This window comes from Chrysochloris asiatica, unplaced genomic scaffold, assembly GCF_000296735.1.
Source record: "Chrysochloris asiatica unplaced genomic scaffold, ChrAsi1.0 scaffold00113, whole genome shotgun sequence".
Lineage (NCBI taxonomy): Eukaryota > Metazoa > Chordata > Mammalia > Afrosoricida > Chrysochloridae > Chrysochloris > Chrysochloris asiatica.
In genome coordinates, this window is record NW_006408631.1 from 2,602,385 (window position 1) to 2,624,647 (window position 22,263).

At 40.7% G+C, this 22,263-nt stretch overlaps 1 protein-coding gene across 5 annotated transcripts in view; it reads right to left on the minus strand.

The window, feature by feature from the left end:
• KCNAB1 (potassium voltage-gated channel, shaker-related subfamily, beta member 1) overlaps window positions 1–22,263 on the minus strand; it is a 650,886-nt gene that overhangs the window by 360,973 nt on the left and 267,650 nt on the right. The window contains exon 1 of one of the 5 annotated variants that reach the window (XM_006867948.1): window positions 14,141–15,270. The exons of 3 other annotated variants lie outside the window; for them this stretch is intronic. In XM_006867948.1, the coding sequence (XP_006868010.1) occupies window positions 14,141–14,361 (221 nt within the window). In that variant the 5' untranslated portion in view covers window positions 14,362–15,270. Of the gene's footprint in view, window positions 1–14,140; window positions 15,271–22,263 lie in introns of those variants that run through there. One more of the 5 variants, XM_006867950.1, reaches the window with a different exon arrangement.

Sequence of the window (22,263 nt, forward strand, 5' to 3'; positions counted from 1 at the left end):
ACTTGACAGCACTTCACAACAACAAGAAAGATGCAATCTGGTACTTTTTTGCTTGCCTGCTGAGAGAGGGGGGTGGTGGTTGGTGGTTATGTGCTGTGGAGTCAGTTCCAACTCATAGTGACCCTGCGTAGGGTTTCCTTTTATAGGAGCAAAAAGCCTCATCTTTCTTCCATGGAACGGCTGGTAGTTTCAAAATGATGACCTTGAGGTTAGCAGCCCAACTCATAACCAGTATGCTACCAGAGCTCCCCAAGAGAGGATATATAAATATAAATGATTTGAAATCAAAACTTCAGAGCCTGATTTTATAGGCAGTGATAGAGGAGTTGTGTGTTTTTGGAAGTGGGTGCAAAGAATAACATTTATTTTACTGGCTTGTGGTGTGGTACTGTAAGATAAGCACTGGACGCTAATTGCAAGGTCAGAGGTTCAAACCTACCAGCTGCTCCTCAGAAACTCCATACCTGTTCACTATAAGTCAGAACTGACTTGATGGCACTTTATGGTCTTGGACACAAAGTTTCCAAGAGGAAAATTGTATCAGATTTAAAACATTTGAAAATTTGGGTCAGGAATCTGTGGAAGTTTTATGAGTAGGATATAAAAGATTCTCTGTGGTTAAAATAAAATGACTGACCAACTTTTTGGCTTCTAGAGAATAATATTTAATAGAGGGACAGAAAAAGAATTTCACATTATTACAAGAAACTCCTTGTTTCCTCCTCCACAGCACTACTATGATACTGTTAGTCAGCAAGGCAAGTCTGAGTCTTGGGGAAAGATTATGTCCTATTATATGATGCACATAGAACCTCACAGATTCATTGCATGAGAATGAAAGCTATGAAGCTAGACTCCTACTACCCCAGGCCCTGGAATAGGTTCTATCTTGTGGATTGGGAGTCCTGGGATGGCACTATGGGTTAACACGCTGGACTGTAAGGATGGTCTGAACTGCAAGGTCAGTGGTTCAAGCTCACCAGCTACTACTTGAAAACCCTATATAGGTTTGCTATGATTAGAACCGACTTGACAGCACTTAACAACAACATCTCACTGATTAAAGTTATGAAATTCTGAAGCAGATACTTTTGGTTTTTAAGCTTTCTCTTTTCATTTTGAGCACAAGTGCTTAAATTTCAACTTGATCTTTCTTCTTTCCACTGATTTTCCCCTAGTATTAGGCCCCAAATCTAATTTCCACTTAGACCTTGGAAGCAAAATGAAACCTGACCAGATACTCTTAGCAGGTGTTGCATTGAAGGAATTAGGGAAGTTGAGCAGATTCATTGTAATAGTAGTAATAATGGCCAATAATTGTAATAATGGCCAAGAGAATATGCTTTAAACTTCATCACATTGGCATTATACACTATAAATGGGAGTCTTTATTTCTTATCTAAAACCCAGGAGTCCTGGATTGGCGCTGTGGGCTAATGGACTGGACAGCAAAGACTGTTTGAAACACAAGGTTGGTGGTTCAAGCTCACCAGACGCTCCTTGGAAACCCTATACAGGGTCACTATGAGTCAGAACCACTTAACAGCTCAAAGGTGCTTAATAACAACAACAACAATTTAAAACCCAAGCCATAACCTTATACAGAGAAAATCCCCAATTCAATGACCTTTTCAATGACCTCATTGTGGCACTGTGGGTTAATGCACTGGACTGCAAAGTCAGTTTGCACAACAAGGTCGGTGGGTCAATCTCGCCAGCTGCTCCTCAGAAACCCTATATAGGGACGCTGTGGGACAGAACTGACTCGACGGCACTTAACAACAACAATTATTCATTTTGCTGTCTTGTCTCACTTAGCAAGTGTTAGATTCTACAGAAAGCAATAAGGATGCAATGTTTGATGACTTGAGGCTCCTTTAATTCTCCCCTTCCTTTCATAACATAATTTTATGGCATGAAATTTCCAGCTATGCTTCTTAAGAATATTTGCCATAAAATAAAATATATGACAGCAGTGGCTGGGTCACAGACTGGTCAAAATAGGGATGGCCTATGGCCAGCCGCAGAGTCCTGGTGTGCCGCTGTAGGTTAATGCACTGGACTGCAAAGTCAGTTTGCACAACAAGGTCAGTGGTTCAAGCTCGCCAGCCACTCCTCAGAAACCCTATATTGGGTCGCTATGGGACAGAACTGACTCAATGGCACTAACAACAACAACAACAATGACCAGCTGCACTCACAGTGAGGAGGGCTCAGCTCACATGTGTAAGAACCCTACTTAACACACTCCCCTGCTGAGAATAGTATGAACATCTTCCTAAAGTCACACCATGGATAGCTGAGTTTGTTGCCTACCCTCATCTCAAACTTAGGTCCAAGCCTTTTCCCTGGGAAGACTGCAACCATACTCTGTTTTATAACCTCATATGACTCAGCTTCCGCCTGCCTAGGATGATTAAAGATAACCTTACCAATGCTGGGGAGGCACAGCACTGGTTTAGACATGGACTAGGAAAATGTATGGAGCCTTAAGCACACTTTTACTTGTATCAAATGATGACCACCTGTTCTTCCATTCCTTTGCTTGTGGCAGAAAATGGCTTAAATAGTCATGAAAAACAAAAACCAAAAAAGTTTGCTGTATCCCCTTTAAAATCACCTTTTGTTCAAGGCCATAGAAGGGCCTCGAAACCCCGAGGAAAGATCTGGTGGAATCTAGGTTCTTCCGGCACATGCACATTTATTTCTTTCAATAAAGAATTACCCCCTTTTTATGGACTAAGAGAACAGGGTCTTCTGATTTTCAGAAGTTTGCTTCTGGGGAAACTGTATTTGAGTAAACCTGAAACTTACAGTTCTTTCCTGGAAATGAAAGTTATTGCTGACTGAGGAGTCAACTGTGGGACCATGATTTTACCAACTCCCTATTTCTACCTGAGTCGTTTTATGGTTGTGCTCTCATCTTTTCTTCATGAAAACTGAACACATACATGTTCCATCATGATGAGGAGCCTCTGGGATCAGACCCTGAAGAGTTCTTCCAAGCATTTGCAATGTTTAAATAAATGTAAAGACACTATAATGCAGAAGCGCTTGTTTGTGGAGAGGTAGGAAACAGAGTGGCTGTAATTAAAAAGATCTATTAACAACAACAACAACAACATTTGTATCAAATGCCTTTAAGGACTTTGCTGGTTCTTGAATTCAGAGAGAAGGAGCATTCATTACAGAGATGTTATTTACGTAGCTGATTTCTGTAACAAGCTTGTTGCTGTGAACTGAGACCAAAGACACAAACAAACGAAAGACCACAACATAAAGGCCAAATTAGAAGAGGCAACTAATTTCAAGCCCTGGTGTTGCACTATGCGTCAATGATCTGGACTGCAAAGTTGGTTTGAACTGCGAGGTAGGTGGTTCAAACTCACCAGCCACTCCTTGGAAACACTATACAGGGTTGCTATGGGTCAGAACCGAATCAACAGCACATGGCACTTCACAACAACAACAACTTCCTAAGGGGGAAAAAAAAGTTTGCTCTTGTTATATGAGAGTTCTGTTCAACCAAATGGGCTTTCCAATAGATGCTAAGTCATCATGGAGAACCCTGTGTGTGGAACTTTCTGGAGTTAAGCCCTTTGGGGCATCCCCTGGGAGATGTTAATTGCCAACACAATTTTTTTTTTTTTTTCCTGTTAATACATGTTGTTGTTAAGTGCTGTTGAGTCAGTTCTGACCCATAACAATTCTGTATAGGATTTCTGAGGAATGACTGGTGAGCTTGAACTAGCAACCTTGTGGTTCACATCGACTTTGCAGTCCACTTTGTACTACAACCCACAGCACCATACCACAACTCCACAAGTCACGTCCAGGTATCATTATTTAACCCTGCTAAATTAAAAATAAATCCTCTCTATAAAGTATAACAAAGGTAAATTAAGCACATTAAAATCTGTTAGACTCTCTATCTGGATACTCAACTGCCATTCAGAACTATACATGACATTTGGCCTTTTCATATTTCTTTAATCCAAGAGACTTCAATTGCCACCATTATAACTGTTAGAGCTGATGACATCATAAGTGTTGCTACGCATCAGCAAAGTTATAACCCCCTTGTTTTAATAAATTGAATTTTTAAAAAAATGCTGGATGGTTATTTTTCAAGGATTGGCTCAATATATATATATTTTTAATTTCTGATAAAACAGTAATGCAAACAAAAAAACAGAATATGCTTCTATTACAATCCTACAATTTTGTACTGAAAGGTCCAGAAGTTTAATTGGATTTGTATCCAGTATTAGATAAAAGCAGATCTAGTCATCTTATTGTGGTGGTAGTGTGCCGTGAAGTCAGTTCCGACTCATAGTGACCCTGTACAGGGTTTCCAAGGCTGTAAATCTTTATGGGAGCAGAAAGCCTCATCTTTCTCCCATGGAACAGCTGGTAGTTTCGAACTGCTGACCTTGAGGTTAAGCAGCATGACTCGTAACCACTACGCTACCAGAGCTTCTTAAATAAGGTTTAAATGGGAATCATAATTACAATTGGAAATCAGAAATGAAATCTAGGAGGCGAGAACTGGAACCATCCTGGAAATGGGGAAGCTGCGTCATAGCGATGGTTTTCAAGTACTGGAAACCTCATGAGACAGGAAATTATAGCTAGCTCATTTTTCTGGTGTGGCACTGTAGGATAAGCACTGGCCCATAAGGTCAGTTAGAACCAAAAAGCTGGTGGTTCAAGCTCACCAACTGCTCCTCAGAAACTCCGTACAATTGCTTTGAGGCAGAACCGACTTAATGGCACTTAGCAACAACTAGATTTTCATCTCAGCTGAGAAGAGGCCCAGAACCTTCAAATGCAGCTCTAAACGGACTTGTAAAAAGGAAATCTGTAAATATGAAACAGTTTTTGACTCTTGAATGAGTCAGGCCAGGCAAGCAGTTGTGGACCAGAATAAAGAGGAGTCTCCCCTTTCCAGTTATCAACCAGATGTCGGGGTCCACAGGTATGTCACTGTGTGTCCCCTCCCTCACTGCTGTGCCTCAGGTTTCTTGCTCCTCTGTCTTGTAGCTTCATTTCCTCCCTGACTTTGTTAGCTGAGAATTCTAAATGTCCTTACTGTATTGCTTCCTCTGAGGATTTGAGAGCTTAATGAATGATTCTGATTCTTAGAAGGAAGAGCCAATTTTTCTTCCCTGATTGCCATGAAAGAAGATTACATAATATTTCTTCAAGGGGGCTTTACAAATAATTGGCGCACAGTGCAAATTAGAAAAATAGGACAGATTTCTCAGGAGGTCTGGACCAGATGGTCTGTGTGAGTGCTCTCTCTCTCGGAGTCCTCCTTAGCTGTTGTTTCCAAGAAAAAAAATTCACTGCTGGGCTTCTGTTTTGGTTTCCAAAGTGAGTAGCTGACAATCAACTTGCAATGAGGAATTTTCAGTGTATTTGGATTCTGACTTTCAGCCTAATCTCTTTTAGAGACTATGATGCTGAGTACACTCGCATCTAGAAGCTAATTTATGTTCAGCTCCAGAGCATTTACAAGTAGAGGGCTGCCATGGGAACTCTCTGGGGCCCTCAAGGCTTTGCATGAGATGGTGAAAGCTGGTCTGGCTCGCTCTTGGCACAGCATGACTTTGCTGCTTCTTGAGATATGAGCTTGAGCTACACATATGTAGAGAAGGGAATTGTCCAGAACCAAACAGGAAAACTTTGATGAACTGTGCTTCTCTGTGGTGTAGAAAAAGAGGGCATACTGAGAGAAATTGCAGTGTAAAAGCTAAAGGAATGTCAGGAACACCAACCTTGGAGTCAGGAGACCTGAGTTGGGCTCTGGCCTTGTTATTAGATCCCCTAGTAAATCTGTATAAAGGGACAGGGATTCTGTCTCCAATAATGAACTATATGACACCTCAAATTTCCCCAGTGCTGACATCTTGCTGCAAACTCATTCATTTCTAGTGATTGTACATTATCAATAATTTCCTGAATTTAAATGGAAATTTAAGATTTTTGCCTTAAATTCTTCACCTTCTATCACCTTTCCTAATTGTGAAGAGAGTGAGAAAAATGTTTTTTAGGCATATAACATGGTGAACTTGTAATACCGAATCATTTTTTATTATGTCTGACACTAGAATAAACATTGACAAGGTCGGCTTGAATCCCAAGGTCAACGGTTCAACACCACCAGCAGCTCCATGGAAACCCTATACAAGGTCCCTATGAGTAGGAATTGACTCAATGGCACTTAACAACAACAACAATGGCTATTTATCTGACTGGCTTTGAAACTGTCAAAGAAAAAGCCTGAATTGGTACTTATGAATTCAATTCTTCCCATAAAAGAGTCTCCCCATGTTGGGGATTGTTTTTAGAAATCATCAAAGAAATTAAGGGTCCTTCCTAGATTTTAATTAGGTTCACTAGACCCAAACTTCATACTATTCATTAATTACTATGTTAATGGTAGACTATTAACACATTTGAGAAAATTAAAGTGAAATTTGTGAATCTAATTTCCCTTTGGCATGTTTCTGTTCTCCCAGAACATTTCACAAATTGCTGTAAGTTTAAATGTTTGCAGAAGTTTCTCTTAAAAACACCTTCAAAAGGGTCTTTGAGGGGATGTGGGTTTAGGAACTCCACTCACCTGTACCTGTAGGAACACACTGAAGATTCGAGTTTCCACTGCTGGAAACTCCTTCTCTTTGTAGCCCCAGCACTTAGTATCTTTCTTTCCCCTTCTGTATTTCTCTCTCTTTATGCCTCTCCATGACAAAGACACTCACACACACATTCTCAGAGTCATGGAACTGGAATAGAGTTTGCCTAACAACTTCCGGAAAGCTCCCAACCCTCCTACCATTTTCTCACCATCCCATGGATGCCAGACCTGTGCTAGGTGCCTTGCAGAGGTGGAATAAACCTTGAGATGGAAACAGCAACTCCCCACCCTCACCATTTGGTTTTGAGACAGAGAGGAAAGCCCATACCTATGGGTGGCAGTGGAAATGCCAATGGCATTTTGTACTCACATCCCCCCCTCCCCCAAAATAAAAATATAATAATTTGACATTTTAAATAACCAAGCTGCTCTCTTTGCTGGGCTAAAATCAAATATTTCTATTTGATACATTGCCACAGAGCTAGCTCTTTTCCTCTTCCTCCTCTCCAGCCCACCTACTTCCTCCCACTTTTCCCCTCACGTATGCTCGCATGCACGCACACACACACACACACACACAGTGCCTTTTACGTAATCGACTGACAAGATTGATCTTTCACTTCAATTGCTTTGATTCAAACTCTGCCCACCATTCGTGGGAGGTGCAGCACGTGGATGAGATGTGTGCTTTACCAAAGAGAGAGGCTAAGCAAGGAATGGCATAGGAAGGCATCTGATCTGAGACTCTTCCGTATAGTCTTGATTCTCCATGGGAAAACAGCATGCCATGGAATTGAACATGTTGTTATTGTTGTTGAATGCCGTCAAGTCAGTTCTGACTCATAGCAACCCTTTATAGGGTGTCCGAGTAGTGACTGGTTGGTTTGAACCACCGACCTTGTGGTTCCTGGTCCAGTGCTTACCCTACAGTCCCACATCAAGGGTCTAATATAGATTATCTTATTTCCACCTTGTAACTCTGTATGTATTTGGAACAACTTCCAGATTACTAAAAGAATGTTATAACCAAACACATTGCCAAAAATCTGCAATGGTCCCTCCATTTCTACATCTAGGAGGCTTACCCTGCCCTCCAAGGTGCCATAAGAGATCTCTTCTCACCTCTACAAGATGCCCTCTCACCACTTCCCTGCAGAAACCCTCTGTCTTAGTGTACGACTTCACAAACATTCCAGGGACACTCTTTGAGTCATGCTTCTCCTCCTGCTACAAATCTCTTCTCCTCCTTTGTGCTCCTCTTGGTATTTCTCCTTCCTCAATACCCAACTTCAATGTCCTTTCCCAGCAAGCCTCTCCCCAGCCAGCTCCTACAACTACTGACAAATGATGTCTTCTCAAACGACAGCAGCAGTCATCCTTTAAATCCTTAGCATATGCCAATTTTTGTATAGTATCCTGCCATGCTGAATGGTAAACACTGAAGAAACCAACTCTCCCTCTTTGTATCCCTGGTACTTAGCATATCTGTGGTGGTGGTGGTGGTGGTAGGCTGTGGAGTTGGTTCCGACTCATAGCCACTCTGTATAGGGTTTCTGAGGCTGTAAATCTTTATGGGAGCAGAAAGCCTCATCTTTCTCCCACAGAATGACCGGTAGTTTTGAACTGCTGACTTTGGGGTTAGCAGCCCTATTGGTAACCACTACGCTACCAGAGCTCCTGCATATGTCATTCCTTTTTAAATTGTTTATTCAGTAGATATCATGTGCCCTATGCTAGTTAGAGTCTGGAGTTACAAAGATGAATCAGGTTCTAACTTCAAGCTGCTCACATATAATGGGGAAGATAGAGATGCAAGAAGATAATGGCAACACTATGTAATCATATCCACAATATAAGTAAGAAGCATATGCAGTTAAAGTATTAAAAAAGTAGATACAATCTGGAGTACTGGTGTGGCACCCTAGAATAAGCACTCAACTTCAAGATTGGTTTGAACCACAAGGATGACAGTTCAAACTCAACAGCCACTCTTCAGAAACCCTGTATGAGTCAGAACTGACTCGATGTCACTTAACAATAATAACACACAGTGTTACATGGGGTGGAGCTAGGGAAGGCTCTGTAGAGATGATTATGCTAAAATTGGATGTTGAAGGGTGCGTAGTACTTTGCCTGGCTAATGAAGATAGCAGGAAAATTCCAGGGTAGAGAGACCACCATGTGATATGACACAGAAGCAGGAAACAAGAAGGGTCAGGGCTCTTCAAACAGCGCTCTCCCAAGTAGTTCCAAACTCCCTAAACATGAAGCTACTGAGCTACGGTGTGCCATTAAAGGATCTTGGGGATAATAGCATAAGTGAAGACATATAATCAGTATTAAAAATCATGATGACAACAATCCAAATGTCCTTCAATGGATGAATGGTTAAATAACTTATAGTATACTCTTGGTGTAAAGGAGCTTTGGTAGTGTAGTGGTTACGAGTTGGGCTGCTAACCTTAAGGTTGGCAGTTTGAAACTACCAGCCATTCCATGGGAGAAATATAAGGCTTTCTCCTCCTGTAAAGATTTACAGCCTTGGAAACCCTGTGTAGGGTCGCTATGAGTCAGAATCGACTCCACAGCACACCAACACCCTACTCCTGGTGTGGCCTGTTGGATCAGCACTGGACTGTGAACCACAAGGTCGGCACTTCAAATCCACCAGCTGCTCCTTGGAAACCTTACACGGGTTGCTTTGAGTCGGAACAGACTCAATGGCACTTAACAAAAACCTACCCATGTTTGACCATTCATCCACTGAAAGACACTTGGATCGTTGTCATCATTATTTTAAATATTTTTAGAGGCCTCCAGCTTATGAATATCCATACCATGAACTCCTGGTATGGCACTTTAGGATAACCACAAGGTTGGCAGTTCAAACACACTAGTCACTCCTCAGAAATCCTATACAAGGTTGCTCTGAGTTGGAACTGGCTCCATGGCACTTAACAACAACAAAAAGAATACCCATACCATAGAATACTACTTGGCAATAAAAATAAATAAACTATTGATAAACACAACAATTTGAATGAATGGATCTCTTGAGGATTATGCTGAGTTTATAATGATTCCATTAATACAATATTTTCAAAATAGCAAAACTATAGAGATGGAAAACAAATTAGTTGTTGCCAAGATTCTGGGACTGGAGAAAAGAGTAGATATGGCTATAAAGTGGTAGCATGAGAGAGCCTGGTGGGGTGGAAACAGCTCTGTATCTGCTTGTGTATACAAAAACCTTTATGTGTGATAACAGTTCATAAGCACACACCCCCAAATGGATACAAGTGTAACTAGTAACATTTGAAAAAGTGTTATTTGCTGGTTTTGATGTTGTGCTATAGTTATGCAAGATGAATAAAACTGGATTGGGGGCACACAGAAACTCTATGAACATTTATTTAAAAAAATTTCTGTGACTCTATAATTCTTTCAAAAAAAGTTAAAATATAATGATGACAAAAATAGCAAAGTGTGGCTAACCTAAAAAAGGAAGACAAAAAAACTTTTCAAAAAGGGATTTAAGGATCATTGTTCAGACAACAATGCTTCTTATAAAAGATCCTCTTAAGAATTTCAAAGCATAACAAGATTTATATTGGCATGAATGTATATTTTTAAGATAAAATTGTTCTCAATGTAATGGGATCCATCAATATTCCATTGCTCTAGAACTACAGGGACCATTTCAAAATGGGATGGGTCGTTTTTTCGGTTTAAGTGTACTAAATTCTGAATGCCAAGAGCTCTGAGGCTATGTAAACACTAGGACCCAGGTCATTTTAAAAAGCTAAACTAAGATAAACTAACAAAACTGGCTGGTCTACTCTTCTAAGCAATATGAATTTCTTAGGATGAAAGGTTCATGTATGTACTTACATTCATAATGCATGCAATGTAGGCTGCAGGCTATGTCAAATTCTAATATGATGTCATCAACTCTGAGATTAGAAACCCGAGAAAAATGAAAAAAAAGAAGCACTTTTGCTCTAACAAGTAAAAACCCTAAGAAACAAAGTAGTGCTTTGTCATTTACATACAATATATTAAGTGACTTCAAGTCAGTTCAGAGTCAGTGACCCTCTATAGGGTTTACTATGGTGTGTTTAAACAACCAACCTTGTGGTTAGCAGTCTAGTGCTTATCCTACAGAGCTACACCAGGATTCCACATGCAGTATTTTGTTGTTGTTGTTGTTAAGTGCCCAACTCATAGAGATCCTGCATAGGGTCTCCAAGTAACAGCTGGTGAGTTTGAACCATCAACCTACAGTTCAAATAGACCTTGCAGTCCAATGCTTATACTATAGCACCATACCAGGACTCTATAATACAGTGTAGTCCCCAGGATAAACAAGTGATGGAATCTTGTTCTTTGGCCCTGATGAACAGTATTACTCTAGTGTTCTGTTGTTTGTTTTAAAATGTTGACCTTGAAACAATAGTTTTTTGCGAGTGTCTTGCACAATATAAAGGACAACTTTTAACATTTTACTCTTTTGGAATTTAAATGTTTTGCACAATTGTATATTAATTCATTCTAAGACCCCCAAATTCATCTTGAATTATGATTTTAGGTGGGTTTTAAATATCATAAGGTATTATATGAGTAAAAGACATTGTACTACATTACATGGGTTTTAAGTGGGTCTAGTCAGAACCGAGTTGATGGCACTTAACAACAACACCCAGCTCTTAGGTAACCTAAGAACTCTACAACAGAGTTGGAACCTGAAAGAAGTCCTTGGGATAGCAAAGTGGGTACTCAAACCCCAGGATGTTACTTTAAACCTGGAACTAAAGCTGAAGCAAAAATGGTAGCCTCAAAATGGATAAACTAAGTTGACCCAGGCATGACTATTAATCCCCAAATCATAACCTTTATAAGACTGTTTCATAGTAGATAATTTTATTGTTTATTTGTTTTCTTGTTTATGGTCTGTTTCCTCAACTTGAATGTAAATTCCAAATCTTGTTTGGCTTCTGGATCTTGTGAACCCAGTTCTAGTAGGATTTCGGAGTAACTGATATTTGTTGACTATATGAATGTTTCTTCAATCTATATTACTGGTTTTTGACAATTTTTAAGTGGTAGACACTTTGGGGATTCTGATAATAGCTATGAACCCTCTCCTCAGAAAAACACACAAAAAGACATTACATATAATTTCAGGTAGTCAAATCTTCTAGGAGTTCAGATTTTCTATGGAAACTATTTTCCAGGGTAGGAAAGTTATTATAGTCCTCATTAACTCCTAACTTTGCATTGTAATTTCACTAGACATTTTCTAGATGTTTTGTTCACACCAATTATTTCCCCCATCCAGTGGTATTAATTTTTTTTTAATTTTTGGTATTTCCTGTCATTAATAAATAGTTCATATAGTCACATTTTATTTTAGTGACATCAATGCCAAAGAAAAGAATAATTTGGGTAATAAAAATATTTCTATAATTTTGTGAAGTGTATAGTTTCTCTCTCTCCAACTTAAAACTGTTTTAGTGTGCATTTGGCACACTCTCATCATCTCTTTCATTAAGATGACTCTGAGTATCATTTTAAAGAGAGCGGGGCGGGGAGGCGGGTTGCACACAAACTCGCCTGCCTTTCAGAGAGGGAGTACGGCTAAACAAGAGGGATACTAGGAAAGAGGAATCTTGTTACATTACCACAAACACCAAATAACTCAAAGTATATATAAGACCCCAGATGGTAAACTTTTGTCAGAAAAGAGCTGTTCTTATTTGCCAGTAATGAATGATGCCTAAGTGAATCTTTCTAGTGATCCAAACTGTAAAAAAAAAAAATTTTTTTAATATATAGAATCAGTTCCCATCTGAATTGAGCTCTTAGTCAAAGGAAATCTGACTTCTGAAAGCCCTCCTAAGACCAAACTCTTACAACACAATGAACCACAAGAAACTATGAAATTCTAGCCCCCAAAATGAGGGATCCTTTTTATTCCTAGTTTCCAGAGACAAATATCAATGTGTTGCTAAAAATGCTGTAGGCCACAATTCCAACCACCTTTGTGGTCTGCCTCAAACCTGCAGTATCTCTTTCCTGGGGGCTCTGTTCAGGCAGCAGCTCTCCTCCATAGCCTGCAGAGAGCAATGCAGTGCCCACAGGGCAGGAGCTGGGTGTGTGCCACAGCACCAGCAGTAGAAAAATGCCAATGCACTTCAAGACTGCAGTCTCATTTAGAGAGCTGTTACTATGTGGCCCCAATCTCCATCCACAGGACCAGCAAGAAAAACAGAAGTACACACACTGTTGATCTCCAGTGCGTTGACTGGAGGCAGGCTGTTTGAATTTGTATTACATTTAGAGCTGTATGTTTGTTCTGTTTTTCCCCAATCAAGGGCTTTCTTTCTTATTGGCTCAAAGATACAACAAAACAATAGTGCTGAACTGTTTTGTAATAGGGATTCTCCCCATGAGTCTGCAAAGAAACTTTTTTTTCAAGGGCAACTTTAATAAAAAGAGATTCAAATGCTTTCTTCAGAAACCCCACATGGTCAATACAAACTCTGAGGTGTACATAATTTTAATTGCATTAAGTTTCTGCTATCCTAAAACTTGATCCTTAACAAAGACAACAGGTAGTTAAATGTTAATAAATGACAAAACCATAGTTGCAAAGAGGGCAACCAAAGCCTTTGGAAGATGTATCGTTAGCTTTTCCCTTCTACATCCTTTAACACTTTTAGAAAGAAGAAGCACAGAAGTTTTAAAGAAACAGAGTAAGGAAGATTTGATACCAGGGAGATACAATGAAGAGGCAAGGAGCCACAAATTGAATATTGACATTTTCTCCTTATCAAATTTAAGTGATCCCCTACTAAAGAGAGCATTAGCTAGTGACAGGAATGTTTTTAACTATGGAAAACAACATAGTAGAAAGAGTTTTATAATTTATGAGGCAACTAGTAGCATTACAACAATTGACTTTTGCTCCATATTTCATAATAAGATCTACATCTTATTTCAAGCAGTAATTTATATTTAAAATATGACAATGTTCCATCCAATTTACCATCATAGGTATTTCTTCTTGCAACCACACTTGCTTAAAGGCTTTGAATAGTATTCATTATTTCGGGCTTTCAAATGATAAATAAGAGTGCAATACAAATCTGAAACTCTTTTTGATAGTATAATCACAGAAACTACAGTCTGGACATTTGCTATTGAAAAACTATCCTGATCTAAATACCAGCTTCTGGCAGTTGTGGGCACAGTTCCTAAGGTGTTCCTGACACTTTAGAATATACAAAATGGGCCACACTTTTTAAAAATCTTGAATACACATACACAACAGAGCCTTGGGGTTTTCCACCTTCTTAAGGAGCTATTTTAGAAACACTTGAGAATTCTAAATTAAGCAACCCACCAATAAATAAGTCACTTTCATAAGTGAAGAAGTGTGTCCAAGGTCCCTATCTAGGACATGGGAATCGGAAAGAGGAAATCTGAGGTTCATACCTATATTTCATGCCAGTCTGCTTTGCCGTGGACTCTTTGAGAGAAATGTGGTGCTGAGGGGTGAAGGTCCCCAGGCTGCGCGCGATGATAGCGACCGTGCGGAATTTGGCCCGAGCTGCGTTCACCACATTGGGGGCGGTGGAGCTCTGCTTGCTCAGAAGTCGGTCCTCACCATTCCGACTCTTCAAATTGTGCTCTGTGCAGGCTATAGAGACTTGCATTGCTTCCCTGGGCAGCGCACGGTCCCTCTCAGAACCCCAGCACACAGGCAGTCACGAGAGGTTGAGCAGTTGGGGGGTTTCTGCTCGTATTTTAACCCCTCCTTGCTCCTCTTTGCTGTGGATGCCGTCAGCGGAGTCCTCGCGGCTGACTTCAGAGCCCGCAAAGTGGCAGGACAGAGTTCCCGGGGACCCAGAGAAGTAAACAGTCAGCCCTGAAGTTGGCACAGCAGCCGGGGTTTGGATCAGGCTGGCAAATCTTCCTGGGCAGTAATCTCTGCCGATTACACAGACTGATCCATGTAGCCGGGAAGCTTTTGCTGAAGTCTAGAGCTGAGCATTCATGATGACTGCATGCAGTCCTGCCGAACCTGTCCGCCCTGTCTGAATGCGGACTCGCCTCTGGGCGATGGCTCAAATCCACGCAGGCATACCGCAAGATGTGCCTGAGCACCCTCTGGACCACAGGCTGAAGGCTGAACGGGCGCAGAGCATCCCTCAAAGCAGCTAATCACAAACCGATGATCCCCGGGGACTGATGGTCTCCATCCACTCGGGCTATCAGTTCCCTCCCTGCCCCACTCCGAGAGGATGTGGGGGCTCCTCAGGACCCCTTCTTACTCATTCTAACCCGGCGATGGGGCGATGGGTGGTGGAGCCCGCACTGATATGGTTTTGCAGTAGCACAGAGGCGCTCGCGGGTCCCTTTAAGGAGCTCCTTGTCTTTGTGTGCGTTGGGAAGGCAAGGACCCCTTTCACCAGACTTGCTTGCTGTAACAGAATCTGAAGAGCTGTTCAATAAAGAGGGGGCTCTGCCCAGACTCGGACCAAATCCCGCAACACAGCAGTTGGAACGGAGGAAAGGGGGAGGTAGAGTGGGAGTATGTCTACCACGGAGCATGCCAGTGAATTAGCACATGAATTCTTTGACTGGCTTGGTAAAATACAGGTTGAAATTCCTATTATTAACCTTGTCTGCGTTCATTTCCCATTGCTCATTATTTCTTAAGGAGATAAGTTTGAAGTTTCCTGAAAAGCCACAGTGGACTTTTTAGAGTCTAGTCTGCAACTTGCTGCAAATTTATTCAGTCTGCCAGAGTGTGGACAGGAATGGGGTGGGGGAATGTGCAGAAAGTCACACTGCTCAGAATGCGGCAGCACCAGGTGGGAAGCAGGTTCACATCAGATCTCAGAGAGGTCTAGACAGGTGGCTGGACCTGCACACACTGACCACTGTCCATCTGCAGCTGACTGGTGAGGGCAAGCACTACCGCCAGGTGAAAGAGCTAGACATCCCTGGCCACTCTGAACCCACACTAGGGAGGGAACCTTCCCTGGTTCTGCACAGGTAGGTATAGTAACTGTGGTTGAATCAGATTAAGCTCCAACTGCTGATAAAAATGTTACACCTATGTTTGAAATGCATGGAGGCGAAGGCACTCTCATAGATTTGTTGTTAAGTGCCATTGACTAGATTCCAACTCATAGTGACCCTGTACAGGGTTTCTGAGGAGCAGCTGGTGGGTTTGAACCACCGACTTTGTGATTTGCAGCCCAGTGTTTATCCTACAGTGCCATACCAAGAATCTATACAATTAAATCATAGCTTGTGCAAAATCCATTTTCTCAAAGTATTTCCCATTAGACACTCCTATCAAGCCAAACGAAACAGCATTTAATCACCAATATTTGTGAGCAATATCTGTAGTAGAGATAAATAAGGAGAAAAGGGAAGGATTGTCCTTCTCCTCAAAGAACTGACAATCCAGGTGGGAAGGACAAAGCGTTCAATCTTAAAGCGGCTAGTTAACAATACTGGAATGTATCCAAATAGTTGGTAAATATACTAAGTGCACTAGCATTAAACAGAGGAGGAATTTCAGGAAACTGGAAAAAATTCTTTATTTTGATTCATTCCATATACGTAGTTAACCTGACTCTGTGCTTGGTACTAGGGTACAAAGGTGGGTTACACAGAGGGTGGGCCCTAATGTACTCACAGGGCAGGCAGACCTAATAGGGAGATGGGACTTGGGTTGAGCCATGAAGAATGGGTTGGATTTGATTAGCAAAAGAGAAGGGAGGCAGATGTAGGAAGACCATGAACTCCAGCTGTGTCTATACGATAAAAAAAAGAAAAAAGAAAAAGAAAAGGGCTGGTCTGACCACTTCTTCCCAACCAATTAAGATGTACCAAACTGAGCAGGTGCCTGTTTAGAATTCTATTCCAGACATTTTATAACCAGCAGATAAGGTTTAAATCACACTGTGGAATCTCATATTTTAATATTTGCACTCTTCCCACTCCCAATTAATTAAAAAAAATAAATAAATAAAGCACTGTCCTCAATGGTTGGAGACCCAGTGTGGTGCTGTGGGTTAATGCGCTGGACTGCAAAGTCAGTTTGAACCACAAGGTGGGTGGTTCAAGCTCACCTTATACAGGCTTGCTATGGGTTAGAACCGACTCAAGAGCACTTAACAATAACAGCAACGATCCTCAATGGTTGGGATATAACCAGAATGAGATAAAGATATAGAAAGGGGAAGCACTTACGATGCTTTCTTTGTGCCCTCAAAGTTTCAGCTCCAAGTCAAGGGCTCTTGAAGCATAGCTTACCCTGGAATGAACAACAGTGGACAGAGATGAAGCAAATCATTATGACTTGTATTTTTTCACAACAGAACTGCTCATCAGAGATGATCAGTGTGAATCAGGAAAGGAGTAAAAGCGAAAAAGGAAGAAGTGGGAGGAATCAGAAGGCACAGCTAAGGAAAGGGGAAAATAAAGCCTCCTGAGAGGGAAGACAGTACTGTGGTAGTCATACAACCAGAAGAGTCAGGAACCAGCCGCTTCAGTTCCGGCACTGGCTGAGGAGGAGGAAGTGTTGGGAAGGTGATTGAGAACTAAGGTAAAAATACTGCCAATCCTACAGGGTGGAGGGAGAGTGGTGAGGTTGGGGGAGTGGCTTTGGGGTTCACTGAGAACTAGCAGGGCAATACCTGAAAGCAAAATTAAAATCAGAACAGGTACCAGGTTATCAGAATAAAACATGTAGCATGCCTCTGAGTCACCTTTTTATCTCCTGCAGGACTAAGCAGAGTGCCTTGTGCAGAGCAGGCCCTCAATCTATAAATAATTGAGAGAGGACAATAAAGAAACAAAGAAAGGAACGAGAGAGGGAGGGGAGGAGATTGGGAAGAAGGTATGGGAGAGAAGATGCCAAATTCTTGGATAAACTTGAGTCTTTAAAAAAGAAGAAAATCTTGCAGGTTCTAGTTTAGCTTGGGCTGGACACTTCAAAGGAGTGGATAAATGCCCCACATACACATCTGCATTGCTGTATGTAGACAAGTGTCCATCCTTTAGTCTGTGTCCCAAACAGGATCAAAGACCAGAGAGCAGAATTCTCACAGTGTAAACCTCTTCAGATCTGAGGCTTCATGGGCACTCTGGAAGCCAGCCAGTTTGATGTCTTACCCCAGCTGTGCTCACCCTTCCTGGCATTAATGGAGCGGTTGGTGTCAGGAGCCCAGGAGTTAGATAACAGTGGGCTGTGAGAATGTTCATTCTTAACTTTGTGCTAACAGGCTGGATACTAATTAAACTGAAGAAATTAGATTTGGAATGGACATCCTTGCTCACTGTAACATTTCCAGTTTAACTGTGACCCACAGGTATTGTTGTTAGGTGCTGTCGCTATGGTTCCTACTCACAGCAACCCTATGCACAACAGAATGAAAGAGTACCCGATCTTGTGCCATTCTCACAATGATTGTTATGTATGAGTCCATTATTGCTGCCACTGTGTCAATCCACCTGCATGAGGATCTTCCTCTTTTTAGTTGACCCTCCATTTTACCAAGCATACCATCCTTCTCCTGATAACATGTCCAAAGTACCAGAGACAAAGTCTCACCATTCTCACCTCTAAGGAGCATTCTGGCTGTACTTCTTCCAGCACAGATTAGTTTGCTCTTCTGGCAGCCCATGATATTTTTTAATATTTTTCACCAACACTGTATTTTAAGTACACAGGTATAGATGTAGATAAAGGTATATTGTTGATGTTGTTAAGTGCCGTCAAGTCAGTTCTGACCCATAGCGACCCTGTACAGAATTTCCAAAGAGTGGCTGGTGAGCTTGAACCACCGACCTTGTAGTTTAAACCAACATTGCAGTCCAGCGCCACACCAGGACTCCAGATAAAGATATAGTTTTAATTCTCATATTATTGATAAAGAGAAACCACTGACATTTACTAAAGAAGATGCTTCTAAAAGTCATTATTAGACCAAATATCATTATCATGCCACATTCTACACATCCTATGTCAATTTTACAAATATTCTCCAAAGAAGAGCTTCAATAATGATGAATTTATTCATTTCTGCATAGTCATAAAGACTTTAGGTAGTGACTCTTGATATAAGAAGTGGTGGTTTCAAGTCTTGTTTAATATGTTCCCTTGTTTTCAATAATCTTATTCTGATCATTTCCCCCTGAATTTGTTTTGTCCTGTGATTTTTTTTTTTTTGCTTCCTTCCTACTACTTGGATGAATGCTCTTCAGTGGGCAGCTGGAAATCAGCACCATTGGAAGTGTCATGGACAGTGGGGAGAACCTGAAACAACAGGCAAAGGCCTGGGCTCCAAACTCCACTCAGTCACTTACTGTGTGACGTTGGGCAAGTCACTAGAACAGCTAAACCTCTTTGTCATCAGCTTAACTATAAAGGGGATGCAATATTTAGTTTTCAAGATGTCCTCCTATTCTATAATCTCTAGATTCCATGAGGTGTTTTTGAGGTTGAAGCATCACATAATTCCAACTGCCACTTAATTCCAACTGCCACTTACTCTTCAAGTCTGGCTGGGTCTTGGTCACTATACTACTTGGTATTTGGAATTCTTTGTAATTAATGTCAGCCATATGGATTCACAATGATGGAACTGGTTAGGAACAGACCACAGACTTCCTAACTTGCCCCAACACCCTGTCTTCTCATGCTTGTCTTAGAGTCTTCATGGTAGTGTGGAAGGATTTGAGGACGTAGAGTCAGATGGAGCTGGTGTGAATCCCAGTTCTTCTCTGGCCCTTCCTACAGGAGTACCATTGAACACTGTGCTTAACACCCTGAGCCTCAGTGTACACAGAGACAAAAATGGCGCAAAAACATGCATCTCAAGATTGCATGGGAATTACATGCAATAGTACATAGTCCACAGTAAGCACTGGATAGCTGATAAATATCCATCTTAATTTATTGAAAGTAGGGCTGTTAAGAAAACATTAATCTCCTCTTAATCAAGTTCATCAGAAAACCTCAGCAATTAATAATAGCAGTAACACTTACATAGAGCTTCCTGTGTCCCAGGAACTCTTGTAAACACTTTGCATGTATTAACACATTTCATTCTCACACAGCTCATGGTGCTTATATTATCAATTCCATTCTATAGCTGAGGAAACATGAGATGCCAAAAAGGTAAATAACTTGCCAAAAAAGTCTTAGTGTGGCACTCAAGGATAAGCAGTGGATTGCTAAATGCAAGGTCGGTGGTTCAAACCCACCAGTGACTCCTCAGAAACCTAAACAGGGTCAGTATGAGTCGGAATCGACTCAATGACACTTAAAAACAACAATCAGGTGACCCAGGAAAGAAGTTAAGCTGAGATTTCAACTTGAGGCAGCCTGCTGCAGTGCCTGGTTGTTTGTCTCTACTCACACTGTTCCCACAGCAAGAATGTCTTTGTAAGAACTGCTTCAAATATTTTGTAAATTGAAAAGAAACATTATTCTTATTGTGATTGAAAAGAAATCCAATTTATCATTTCTAAAAATTTCAGAACAATTAAGTATGCTTTTTATCAATCTTTTCAAATACTTTATGATGTTGCTCAAAAAAACATTTGTTTTTTCCAATTTTCTGACTGATTTAATTTCTTGCATGTAAAGTCTGAACCAAATACTTTCTTTTGAATCCACTAAGAAAGTACGATTTATATTCTATTGGAAACCACAGACAACAGAGGCCAGGAAGCATTCAATTACACAGCCAGGCAAAACCGGATTCACTGAAAACAGAAAAGAATCTGCTTATATAGGAAGAATTTTAAACATGCGAGTGTACAGATGGCAAACCACTTTCTGTGCCTATCATTTGTGAATAAAAGAGGGATTGTTAGGGCAAAAGTTTGCTATTTATCAGAAAATTTTTTAATGTGGGTTTGGAGAGTAATTTATTTTATTCTGACAAATTGAAACAGTCACGAAAATTAACATGGGCCCACATTTGCATGGGCACAGCTTTTGAAATAACAAAGAAAGTAAAATAGAGAAGCCAAATTGGAAATACTTGAGGCTTGGCTGAATAGAAGAAACTTCCAGATGTCTGCTTCCTTGGAGGAAATGGATCCTAAGAGAACCCCCACCAACGAAACTCTGAAGACCAATTCAGAATAGTTTTTCTCATACTAGCCACATGTCCAGAACTAGAATATAATTATTGAAAGGATAGTTTAGCTTTATAATTAACATTCAGACTGTACTCACAACCACTGACAATTATTTCCTTAATTGAAACTTCTTACATACCAGACACATCAGCCAGATCTCCAATAATTACTCATCAAGGAGCCCTGGTGGCACAATTGGCTTAGCATTGAACTCCTAACCAAAAGATTGGCAGTTCAAACCCAAGAGCCACTATGTAGGACAAAAATTAGGTAATCTGCTTCTATAAGGATTGTTGTTGTTTTTTGTTAGGTGCCATTGAGTTGGTTCTGACTCATAGTGGCCATATGTACAACAGAATGAAACACCGTCCAGTTCTGCACCATCCTCACAATTGTTGCACTTGAGCCCAATGTTTTTGCCACTGTGTCTGTTCAGCTCATTGGGGGTCCTCTTTTTCACTGACCGTCCATTTTACCAAGCATGATGTCCGTATGTCTAAAGTATGAGAGATGAAATCTTGCCATCCTGGCTTCAAAGGAGCACTCTGGTTGTGCTTCTTCCGACACAGATTTGTTTGTTCTTCTGGCAATACATGACACTTCTAATATTCCTCTCAACACCATAATTTAAATGCATCAATTCTTCTACAGTCTTCTGTAAAAATTATAGCCTCAGAAAGCCTACCAGAAAGTTCTACTTTATCATATAAGGTCACTATGAGTTGAAATCAACTCCATGGATTAAGTGGGTTTGGTTTGGTTTGGTTTCGGAGTCTCCAAGTAGGGCAAACTTTCCACACAAAATCATCCTGATGATTTATTTCTAAAATATCAGGCATTTAAAAGTTTATGTAGCCCAGTTATATTCTGACACACATGAGTTCACTTGATGGTAACTGGCTACTTCATTTTATAGGTTCAAGGCAAGGTGCCATAACATAACATACGTGGCAGCACCATCAGGAACTTAATTGATAAATGGAAGAGTCAAGAACAGAACAAAATTATAGGAACAAATTCACAGGATCTGGGAGGCCAGCCTATGGCCAAAACAGTTACAATATGAAAGAAGGTAAACACATAATAACAGAGATCCAGGTGGTGAGAAGGTCAGGTACACTACAGGATAAAATAGACTGTCTTAAATGGAGGGAAAAATTAATAGAATATAAGGTAACCTCAAAGAAAATTAATACTTTACAACATGCCAAGAAAAATAAAACCCAAGAAGAACATGGGAACATTAAAATTATGAAGAAACTGATAAGAAAGAACACAGAAAACATGAACTAAGCACAGGAAGACATGCAGAACAAAGAAACCAACAGCACCACAAAAAAAAGAAACATAATGACAGTAATTTATAATTAATTAATACCTAGGAGGCCTGGTGTGACACTGGGTTAATGTGCCAGACTGCAAAGTCATTTGAACTCTAAGGTCCA